This window comes from Vicugna pacos, chromosome 1 (assembly GCF_048564905.1).
Source record: "Vicugna pacos chromosome 1, VicPac4, whole genome shotgun sequence".
Classification (NCBI taxonomy): Eukaryota; Metazoa; Chordata; class Mammalia; order Artiodactyla; family Camelidae; genus Vicugna; species Vicugna pacos.
In genome coordinates this window covers 124,608,412-124,620,050 of record NC_132987.1, presented here as the reverse complement: position 1 = coordinate 124,620,050, position 11,639 = coordinate 124,608,412, and the positions used below count along the sequence as shown (strand labels likewise).

At 48.5% G+C, this 11,639-nt stretch overlaps 1 protein-coding gene across 4 annotated transcripts in view; it reads right to left on the bottom strand.

Moving 5' to 3' along the window:
• Positions 1–230: 230 nt before the first annotated feature.
• PRMT2 (protein arginine methyltransferase 2) overlaps positions 231–11,639 on the bottom strand; it is a 31,117-nt gene continuing 19,708 nt past the window's right edge. For all 4 annotated transcript variants that reach the window (XM_072970716.1, XM_006204931.4, XM_072970717.1 and 1 more), the window contains exons 7-11: positions 5,149–5,324; positions 3,399–3,528; positions 2,563–2,699; positions 1,371–1,542; positions 231–754 (exon numbers count right to left, since the gene is read on the bottom strand). In XM_072970716.1, coding sequence (XP_072826817.1) covers positions 722–754; positions 1,371–1,542; positions 2,563–2,699; positions 3,399–3,528; positions 5,149–5,324 — 648 coding nt within the window. In that variant the 3' untranslated portion in view covers positions 231–721. The remainder of the gene's footprint in view (positions 755–1,370; positions 1,543–2,562; positions 2,700–3,398; positions 3,529–5,148; positions 5,325–11,639) is intronic.

Below are 11,639 nucleotides of genomic sequence, written 5' to 3'. Positions count from 1 at the left end.
TTGTCTACTTTGTGGAATGTCATTCATCTGTACGCTCACAACTCGTGCGGTCTGGGGTATAGATTTTATATTCCAGTAAACAGCTGAAAGTCAAATTGACACACACCCAAAAACCTAGACATGGACCCACTGGCGTGAAAGTTTCTTTGTAATATTAGATGAGAAAGGTTACAGAGCAATGCACACAGTTTGACCCACCCAGTAAAAAATACTGTACGTGCACAGAAACATTCATTTATTAAAAAAATTTATTGAGCATGTACTATGTGCCAACACGTAATTTGTCTGGAAGATGTCGCTACAGCCGGACCACCCCATGCAGAGCCGCATCGCATGCATTGCACCTCCAGCCCCGCACGCCCCCACAGCTGGGCGGCTGGGCCAGGGGCAGGAAGAGCACATGGACACACGGCGCACAAACAGCCACCTTCACAGGAGGACAGGGTTGACGTCTGTGTCCTATGAGCTCAGAACTAGACCTAGCTCAGGGACACTGTGCCACCAGCTACCCACAGGTGGACACTAGGCACACAGCCCACTTCTAGGGACGGACAGGGCGGTGACACGGCAAGCCCGTGGAGCCCGGGGCAAGGCTGTTGTCACTCCATCAGAGAGAAAGTGGCGGCTCACAGGACACGTTCCCATCCGGGTTCGTCTTCGCTGGTCACGTCCGAGCCTCCAGGACCACACACTGCCTTCCAGACAGAGCTTGTTTGCCCTGTCACCTCCAGATTGGAAAGACTTTCTCCCCAACCTGAAAAAGACAAAGAAAACAAACCAATCAGGTAATAAATCATTTCAGTTTGACTAACATGCAGTATTTCCTAATAATCATTTAGTATTTTCGAGAGTCTGGCCCTCAGGTACAGACTTTAACAACAAACATTTAAACTTTTCACATAAAATGAGCATAAAACAAAGCACAAAACAGGTGTTACAAAATAAAGGGAAACTATTTGATTATTTTCTTCTCTCTCCTACATTAACCTGGAGTCTAAAGAAGAGGAATTTCAGTGGCCCACCTGGCCACACATTCACTCCAGCCCTCACACCACTGCCCATGGCCAAGGCACTGCGGTGTGTGCAAGGCCCTCAGCAACTCTGCAGCCGGGGGTCTCCTGGGCTGGGACGGGCTCTGTTCTCACTGACTGGCCGTCTCACAACATATGACTCACCTTCCTGCTCCTCCGCTTCCTGTTCTGTAATAAGAGCACCCACTGCCCATCACGACGATGAGAAAAGTGACACAGACAAGGTCTGGCCGTGGGGTCTGTGTGGTGGGGATGGGCATCCCCCACTGTGATCACCCCCAGACCCACCATCTCCCGAGACCAGCACCACAGCACACGACTCTCGGCTAAATGCCTTACTTTCGGCGACGCAGGGTCTTGTCTGGAAGTGACAGACCAGCTCAGGGTGACAGACATGTGCCGCCTCCACACTGGGTTTCTCTGTAGCACAACTGCACCGGTGACCACATCTCCCTCGTGGACTGAGACGGGCTCGTCCATCATGAACAGCACCTGCTTCCAGTGGGTGGTGCTGCAAGACAGGGACGCGGTGTCACCCAAGACGCCCTCCCACCGTCAGGCGCCTGGCTGCAGGCTCCCACTGGGACAGACACACTCCCGCCTGGTGGGGCGAGGATGCAGCCCTGGGTGCTGCTCAGGTTCCCTGAGGCGTGGGGGTCCCGCCTGGCGCCTGTTCCCCAGCCCCAGCCCCAGCCTCCACGTGCTGGCACAGCAGTGTCCACCCAAAGCCACCGATGAAATCGTGTTCCCAAAAAGCTGTTATTTCTGTGAAAGGTCAAATGTGAGCAAGACACAGGCAGCATTTGGGGGAAAGCGGCTCCCCCGGGGGCCTGAGGCTGTTGGCTCAAGGGGATACCAAGCAGTGAGGCTCCGGCTAACCTCTCCCCCATCATGACCTGTCCCCCCTGAGCCCTGGGCCACCCCTGGGCCACCGTGGGGGGGTCTCTTTCCCTGGCCCACACCCCACCTCGTCCCGTATCACCTGTGTGGAGGACCCCACAGCAGACGCTCAGGATCCCAGCATCCCGGGTGGTTCCCAAGGCTCCTACCCTCAACCTCCACCCCGCGACAGCTCGCACCTGCGCGGCCCTGGAAGGTGGCCTGGCGGGAGTCCCTGCCCCGCCGCCTCCACCGGCCGCTCCGGGCAAACGGCTCCTCTCTTGAGGTCCTCCGGGACCCAAGGGCCACGGAGCGCCTGACCCGGGCCTGGGTGATGCTCCCCGGGGCGGAAGGGCCGCGCAAACCCCCAGCGAAGGCGGCGTCTCCTGGGGGGCCGCCACGTCCCGCACCAGAAGGGATGCCGTGCGCTCCCCAGCGCGCAGGAGCCAGCCTGCAGCCAGGGCAGCACTGCGCCAAACACGTGCTCAGGAAGACATCGGCTGACCCAGAGTCCAGTCCGAGTGAGACCCCCGGGGCCTCCGACCACAAGAAGCTGCAGCAGCGTCGGGGCAGCCGAGGGTGGGGGGAGCCTGAGGCGAGCGGGGAGGGGTCGGCGGTCCCGGAAGGGCTGCGCGGCGCGAGGCGCACTCACGGGTGCAGCGGGCCCGTGCTCAGCACCAGCTGTGGCTCGTCCTCCTCCAGGTTCTGAAACCGGACGCTGAACCAGGCTGTGAACCCGTGCAGGGTGCCTGCCTTCCTGATGTCAAAGCACAGCTCGCCTCTCATCGTCTGTGTGCAAGCAAAGCAGTGAGAAACGGGCCCGCCTGGACCCCGCACCGCGCGGAATTACACACGCACCACAGCCCGCTAGTGCAGTTGCGCACATCGCTCGGCAAAACCTGCATCCTGAATTCAAAGGCCGCATAAAATCAGAAAAGGTTTCGAGCAGTCTGGGCCTCATTGGCCTGACTTTCTGTTCCCGAATTCGAGCGGAAAACTTTTCAGTTCTTCGCACACATAGAAAGCTCCGGATCCCAAACTAACTACAGCCTCCAAAGTCCAGTCTGCACGTGGCTCAGCCCGTCCAAGTTCCGCAACCGGGTCTCCTCCGCCTTGAGCAGCCCTTAAAACGGGTCGTTCTGAACCCACATGCGCCACCTCGTGGTCACAGAGGGTAAGTAAAAGAAACAGTCAGGAATTCTGTCATCACTGGGAGCTAAAAAACTTAGAAAAAAATTTAATTCAACTTCTATGGTGAAACTTATATGATTTATTTGAATCGGAGGATGCTGAGAATATTAAACATAAATCTAAAAAGTAACTGAAGATGTTAAAGAGGTTAACTATAAAGAAAACAACCTAAAAATACAGACAGCGAAATCAGAATAGAACGTAAGAAAGACTGAGGGCATATCAACAGCAGAAAGTTTAAGCCGTTTATTTGAACAATGGTTACTTGGTGTAGAAGGAAGCGTCACCTCTCCTCACCTCCAGATCGGTGATCTGCACCGTTCTCATGTCCAGCTGTAAGATGGTGCAGGGCTCAGAGAGACAGTCTTCTGGTTTCAAGATGTGGTTATATTTGGGCTTCGAAAAAAACTCCTTAATTGCTAAAGATCTGGGGAAAAGTCAAAGTGAGCGCTCAGGCTCCGACCACACGTGTCACAGTCTTCTGCATCAGTTCCTGTATCCCGCTGAGCGGTGCTGCCTTGCGGAGTGCAGCCCTGCAGGTGGCCAGGGCCCTTGGTGCCCTCCCTGCAGGACAGCCTGCTGAGCCTCTGTCTGGACAGCAGCTGGGTGTGGGAGCAACAGGCACTTCCCTCTGCCCTACTGGTGGGGTCTCACATACCCAGAGGACATGGAATCCATGTGGAATTAAGTTTTAACGTAAGGTGTAGGGAACAGACGCCTTCTCCAAGGGTTAGGGTTAGGATTGGCTGTCCCCAGGTAATGTGTGGCCTCAGCCCTCCTCCCTCCAGCTCATGATGTGCCCTCTCCCAACACACTCCAATCAGAGCTTCCTAGCCTGCTGCTCTGCTCACCTGTCTTTCCCGTTGCCTTCATTATCACAATGTGCACACGAGGCAGCATGAGACTCTCCTCCTTGCTCTTTTCAAAACCCTCCCAGCCAGGGGTTGGGGGGGAGGGTACTGTAGCTCAGTGGTAGAGCATGTGCCCAGCATGCACGAGGTCCTGGGTTCAATCCCTAGTCCTCCATTAAAATAAATAAACCTAATCATCACCCCCCCCCAAAACCTGGAAAACAACAATAACAACCCCCTTAGCCCTTCCTGTGCATCTGTCCTGCACAAACCAGGAACAGCTCTGTCAGAGACCTTCCCCTCCACCCGCTCTGGGATTTGTGCTGACAGTGCAATGATCCAACACATTAACTGGGGAAGATTCTATACCTTTATGTTCATTTTTTTTTCTTTTTCTTTTTTTTTGAGTTTTCTGTGTGTGTGTGGAAGTGGGCAGAGGTGATCAGGTTTCTTTATTGTTCTTTCATTTTTTAATGGAGGTAATGGAGGTACAGGACCTCATGCATGCTAGGCACATGCTCTACTACTGAGCTATACCCTCCCCAGTTTGTGAGTTTTTTAATAACAAAATAAAAAGGCCCAGAGCCCTCGCGTCTTGCGCCAACTCCCTGTCTGGGCATCCAGCAGGTGTCCAGGCTCACAAATGGAAGTTTCCTGCAGTTTCTGACAAAGGAGGCTCTCCCTGATTCCCAGGGCTGAGGCTGGGTGCCTCCTGCCTCCTCCCTGCCGCCCTGGGGAAGCAGCTCGTGGATGTCACCGCCCTCCTCAGGTGAGGCAACACTGCAGATGTGAAGGCCTTGTGAGGAGATCACTTCATGTTAAAACCTGAAGCTCCACTACAAGCATGTCCGTATGTTCAAAACCAGGAAACCATCTATTTTGGAGAACTGCTTTCTTTGCAAAGTGCCAGGAAGGACTTCACTAACACATTTTCTGACTTATGAAAAATGTATGGCTCTTAGTGGGAACTTCCAGTTGTGTTTAATGGCCCACGTGTTCATACACATGACCTTATTTTCCCACTATAATTGGGGTCTTATGAACGGGACAGTTCAATCCCCATCACATGTTATCAGTTTAAAGGCCTGGGTAAGGTGATGTGTCTAGGTCGTGTCTTAGATCAGGGTCGTGGCGTATTCTAGACCGAGCGGCCACTCTGCCCCGCCAAGGGGCCAGGAAAGCCAGCCGACACTCACTTGAGGGCGCTGAGGTCGAACTCATAGGCGTTGTCCCAGAAGAGCACCTTGCTGCGGTAGTCTCTGTCGGCGCTGCAGGGCACGAGGTGCAGGGCGGCCGAGGTCGGCCAGATGACCCCGCCCTCCTTCAGCCAGGCATCCCGGGCATACAGGATGGACTCAATCATGAACTCAAACTGCACGGGAGGAGACACACAGAAGACGTGGTGACTGAGAGCCCTGTCTGCCAACCCCTCGCTACATCACACCCTCAGGGGTCTGCACAGTTGTCACCCTCGAGAGCAACCACCGCCCGGTCCACTTGGAGGAGTGACCTCGCACCCCCCGGATGTGGTCACTGACTCCATCCCAGCCAGGGTTTATGTCCCGTGATCCACATCAGGATTCACCAGTGCGCACGGCCAAGGTCAGGGAAAGTGCCCTCTCGCCCACTGGTCACCCAGGAACCAGCTGCTCCCACACATTTAGGAGCTGGTGCCGCAGGGTCTTAACTCTCCAGCAACACGGCGTGGTCTGGGTGGTCCCAGAATCTTCACAGCCCTTTAAGTTGACTGCAGTCACTTTTTAAAAACACTAAACATCAAAGCAGGAGGCCACAGAGTAAGTGAGAAGAGCAGCTGAACGCCACTGCGTTCCTCCGGAAGGCAGGATGCGGGTGCCGACACCCCAGGGTGCACCAGGGAGCCAGGGGGCCAGAGACGCTGTGTCCTGTGGCAGATGGGAAGCCAGGGGGGTTGCTTTTCTTAAATAACTGCAGGCAGCTATTGTTACAGAAGAAATACTTGTTCGGTACGGAAAAATAGAGAAAACTCAGAAAAGCACAAACAAAGTAAAAATCATGAGTAAACCCAGCAGCAGAAGGCATCACTTTTTTCACCCAGCAGCTTATTCTGAGATGTGTGTCCGAACACCCTCACACACCCCCCTACATCCCCGCATACACCCATTCACACACACGTGTGAAAATTGCACAGCATGCAGCTTTTAATTTTAGTCTTCAAGTGATCATACAGTGAACCAGTCTGTGCAAGCTCGGTCAGGACCCAGAATGGCTCCATCACCCAAACACTCCTCACGGTGCCCTTTCTGGTCCAGGCCTCCCACCATCCGCCCTCTCTGGAAACCTCTCACCTGTCTGTACCCCATGGTGTCTCTCTGAGAGGGGCAAACAGATGAAAGCTTGGAAGGGGCTACTCTGTCCTAACAAGTAAAAAGCTGAACAAACTGAAATAACAACGACTCTTCCTAGATCCGAAAGAGAAATGAGGTCAAAGAGCAAACTGCTGTGCCCAGAACTGGAGAAATTGAGAGGCTAACACACATGGTCCCTGACTCACCAGGCTCAACTTGGGAGTTTTCGACTTTACGATGGTTCGATAGGCATTCAGCAGAAACCACGCTTTGAATTTTGAATTCTGCCCTTCTCCCGCCAGCCACACACAGTGACACCATGTGCCTACAGGCCACGGCTCTTCGCAGCCGGTCGTCAGGAGGATGAACAGCCGGCGACAACAACCCTCCAGCTCCTCCCTTCCACACAGCGTCAGCCAGCACTTCAGTACCAAACGGGCTTTGTGTTACGACTGCGCCCAGCCGTAGGCGGCGTGAGCGTTCCGAGCCCGCTTACGGCAGGCGAGGCGAGGCGGGGATGTTCGGTCGGTCAGATGTACTAAGCACATTTTCGACTCAGATGCGTGCAATTTACGACGGGTTTCTCAGGACGAGACCCTGTCGGAAGTTGAGGAAGTTCTGTACAGAGAACCACAACTCACTGGAGCAGAACCTCCCCTGGAACCAGAGTCCAGTGAGGAAACACGAACTGCTGGAGGCTCAGTGTGTAGAAGCCCGAGAGTCCGAAACTCCAGACGGGCCCAGCCACAGACCCCACGCTTCCGTGAGCTCCCCTCCTGGACTCCACCAGGGCCCCACAGTAAGTAGCAGAGAGAAGGCCCCTCGTGCTTCCACAGGTTAAAAAGGAACATTTTGAAACATGCCAGAACATTCTGTCCTTCTTAACAGGGTCTGCCCTCAGGAGAAATCGTTTAACCAGAGCCTAACTAGGGTGGGGAAAGACAGAGCCAACTCAAGCCCCTCAGATCCCACCTAAAAGGGGGAAAGAAACTGAGACGCACTTGCGAAGGTCACAGAGCAGAGGCCCAGGCTCCTCGAGCCCTGTGGCCTGGCGAGGCCTGGAGGACAACTCCCTCCCCCGCATCACTAAAGCCCGTCCACACTGATCCTGTGTCCAGTACATCATGCCTGGCCCACACACAAGAACGACCACACAGCCTCAAGGGCAAGTCACAGTCTGAGAGACTCAGCAAGGCTCCGAGCCAGACTCAGACAAGAAACGGCGGGCAACGTAAACAGAGAAATGAACATCCTTTCAAAGAGCCAGAAACAAGCGCTTGAGATCAAAAACAGCGTAACAGCAATGACGGGTGCCTCGATGGGCTCAGCGGCAGACTGGGCACAGGTGAGCAGCGAGTCTCTGAGCTTGAGCACATGACAACAGGAACCTCCAGGGCTGAAAAGCAAAGAGAACAAAGCCTAGAAAAATAGAACCAAATACTCAAGTACTGCAGGAAACTACAGAAGGTGTAACACACACAGTGGCGGTACCAGGAGAACAAGAGGGAGCAACAGAAGGAGCACCAGAGAAAATACTGACTGAGAACTGCCCCCAAGTGACTGTCCAACACCGACCCGCAGACCCAGGAACGCAGAGCACACCAAGAAGGGTCCACGCTAAAAAGAAAGTACAACAAGCAGGCCACTTTCAAACGACAGGGACTCAGAGGATCAAGGGCAAACCCGGAAGAAGCTGGAGGAAAGGCACCTCAGCTACGGAGGAACAAAGATAAAACCCCATCTGAGTTCTCAGAAAACACACAAGCAAGAAGAGAGCGGGCTGATACACTGAGGGGGCTGAGAGGAAAAACTCACCAATCTAGAATTCTGCACCCTGTGAAACTATCCTTCAAAAATGAATGAAATAAAGACTTTCTCAGACAAACAAAAATTGAGGGAATGTGTTGCCAGTAGGCCTGCCTTGCAATAAATGCTAAAAGAGGCTCTTCAGAGAGAAGGAGAACGACCTAAGGCAGACCTCACCTCACTGCACCTCGCAGAAGCTGCGCTTTGTTCAAAGGGAAGGTCTGGGGCAACGCGACATCGAAAAAGTCTTCTGGCGCCATCTTCCAACAGCCTTTGCTCACTTTATGTCTCTGTGTCACATTCTGGTAATTCTCCCAATGTTTCAAGCGTTCATTATTATTGTATTTGTTATAGCAATCTGTGGTCAATGATCTCCATTTGTTTTTTTAATTATTTCACTGAAGTTCTGAAGTCCAAAATGGGTCAGCACCATTGCACTCCTTCTGGAGGCTCCAGAGAAGAATCTGTTTCCTCGCCTTCTTTACACAAGTTTCGAATGTTACACTCCATTTACAGTTACTACAAAATACTGCCTATATCCTCCAAACAACAATCTTTGATGTTACTGCTGCAAAAAGATTACAATTTGCTGAAAGCTCAGATGATGGTTAGCATTTTTTAGCAATAAGGTATATGCTAATTAATGTATGTACATTGTTATTTTAGACATAATGCTATTGCACACTTAACAGACTATAGTATAGTGTAAATATAACCTTCATATGCCCTAGGAAACAAAAAAATTCTTGTGACTTGCTTTATTGTGACATTCGCTTTACTGTGGTTGTCTGGAACTGAACCCACAATATATCTCCAAGGTCTGAGGTCTGCCTGTAGATCAGAAACACAGATCTAAATAAAGATAGGTACCGAGAAAGGAATGAAAGATTAAAGATAAAGTTAAAACTTTTCATTCTCTTATCCTTAATTAATCTAATAATTTGTGCAAAATAGCAGCAACTCAGTATTTGACCATATGCGCTTATGTATGTGTATACAGCTGTGCTTACACATTATAAAAGCAATGGCAATGACGACACAGGGACAGGAGGGGCTCAGGATTATTCTGTTATCAGAAACCACACTACCATGAAGCATTACAGTGTTCAAAGCAGATCTGGATCAGCTGCAAACGTGTGTTACAAACTGTGGGGCAACCACTTTAAAAAGCAAAAAGGAAGAAGTAAAACCAATACACTAAGAAAGAAGAGAAAACAGAGTCATACAAAATGCTCAATTAAAACCTCAAAAAGCAGAGCTTTTCCTCTAAGATCAGGAATAAGACAAGGATGCACACCCTCACCATTTTTATTTAACATAGCAATAAAGTCCCATCCAGAGCTATGAGGCAAGAAAAGGAACCAAATTGGAAAAGGCAACTAAACTGGAAAAGAAGAAGTAAATATGTCTCCATCTGAAGATGACATGGTAATACATAGAGAAAACCCTACACACGCCACCAAAAAATTGTTAGAACTGATAAAAGAATTCAGTGCAGCTGCAGGATACAAAACCAACATACAAAAATCAGTTGCATTTCTATACACTAACACCAAACTATCAGAAAGAGAAATTAAGAAGACAATCCCATTAACCTAATCAAACTTATTCATAAGTTTTTGCACAGCAAAGGAAACCATACACAAACAACAACAACAAAAAAGACAATCTACAGAATTGGAGAAAATATATGCAAACAATGCAACTGACAAAGGTGTAACTTCCAAAATATAAAAACAGTTTGTACAACTCAATATCAACAAACAACCCAATCAAAAAATAGTCATAAAACCTATAGACATTTCTCCAAAGACACACAGATGGCCAACAGGCACACAAAAAGATGCTCAACATTGGTAATTGATGGAGAAATGTAAATCAAAATTATAATGAGGTTATCACCTCACATTGGTCAGAATGGCCATCCATCAATAAAAAGTCTACAAATAATAAATGCTGAAGAAGGTGTGGAGAAAAGGGAGCCCTCCTACACTGTTCGTAGGAATGTAAATTGGTGCAGCCACTGTGGAAAACAGTATGGAGGTAACCTAGAAACTAAAAATTGAGTCATCACATCATCCAACAATCCCACTCCTGGACATACATCTGAAAAAGATGAAAACTCTAATTTGAGACAATACATGCACCCCAATGTTCATAACAGCACTATTTACAATAGCCAAGATATGGAAGGAACCTAAGTGTCCATCAACAGATGACTGGACAAAGAAGATGTGGTGTATATATACAATGGAATACTCTCAGCCATAAAAAAGAATAAAATATTGCCATTTGCAGCAACATGGATGGACCTAGAAATTATTATACTAAGTGAAGTGAGTCAGAGAAAGGCAAACATTATATGATATCATTACATGTGGAATCTAAAAAGTAATACAAATGAACATATTTACAAAACAGAAACAGACTCACAGACACAGAAAACAAAATTATGGTTACCAAAGAGAAAAATGGGGGGGGGGATAAAATTGAATTAGTAGATACACACTATTATATATAAAATAGACAGACAAGGATTTAATGTATAGCACAGGGAACTATATTCAGTCTTCTGTAAAACTTATAATGAAAAAGAATCTGAAAAAGAATGAATATATATATAAAATACATATATATAACTGAATCACTTTGCTGTACATCTGAAACTAACACAATATTGTAAATCAACTATACTTCAACTTAAAAAAGAAAGAAAACAATCCCATTTACAATTGCATCAAAAAGAATAAAACCTAGGAATAAATTTAACCAAGGGGGTGGAAGATCTGTACACTGAAGGAAACTGAAGAAGACATAACAAATGGAAAGATATCCCATGTTCATAGATAGGAAGAATTAGTACTGTTTACATGTCTGGACTACCCAAAACAACCTAAAGAAACAATGCAATCCCTATCAAAATTCCAATGGCATTTTTCACATAAATAGAAAAAACAATCCTAAAATCTGTAGGGAATCTAAAAGACCCCAAATAACCAAAGTAATCTTGATAAAGAAGAACAAATCTGGAGGCATCACACTTCCTGATTTCAAACTATAGTAATCAAAACAGTATGGTACTAGCATAAAAACAGATACACAGAACAGATCAACAGAACAGAACAGAGAGCCCAGAAATCAACCCATGCATATAAGGTTAATTAGTTTTCAACAAAAAACCAAGAATACACAATGGGGAAAGAATAATCTCTTCAAAACAGTGTTGGGAGAACTGGATAACCACTTGCAAAAGAATAAATCTGGACCCCTATCATACACCACACACAAAAATCAACTCAAAATGGATTAAGGACTTGAACATAATACCTAAAATCATAAAACTCCTAGAAGAAACCAAGAGGGGTAAGCTCCTTGAGATACGGGTCTTGCCAATAAATAAAGCAAAGGCAACAAAAGCAAAAATAAACAAGTGGGACGACATCAAACTAAAAAGCTTCTGCACAGCAAAGGAAACCATCAGCAAAATGAGAAGATACACTGTAGAATGGGAGACAGTATCTGTGAAACACCTAATAAGAGATTAACATCCAAAA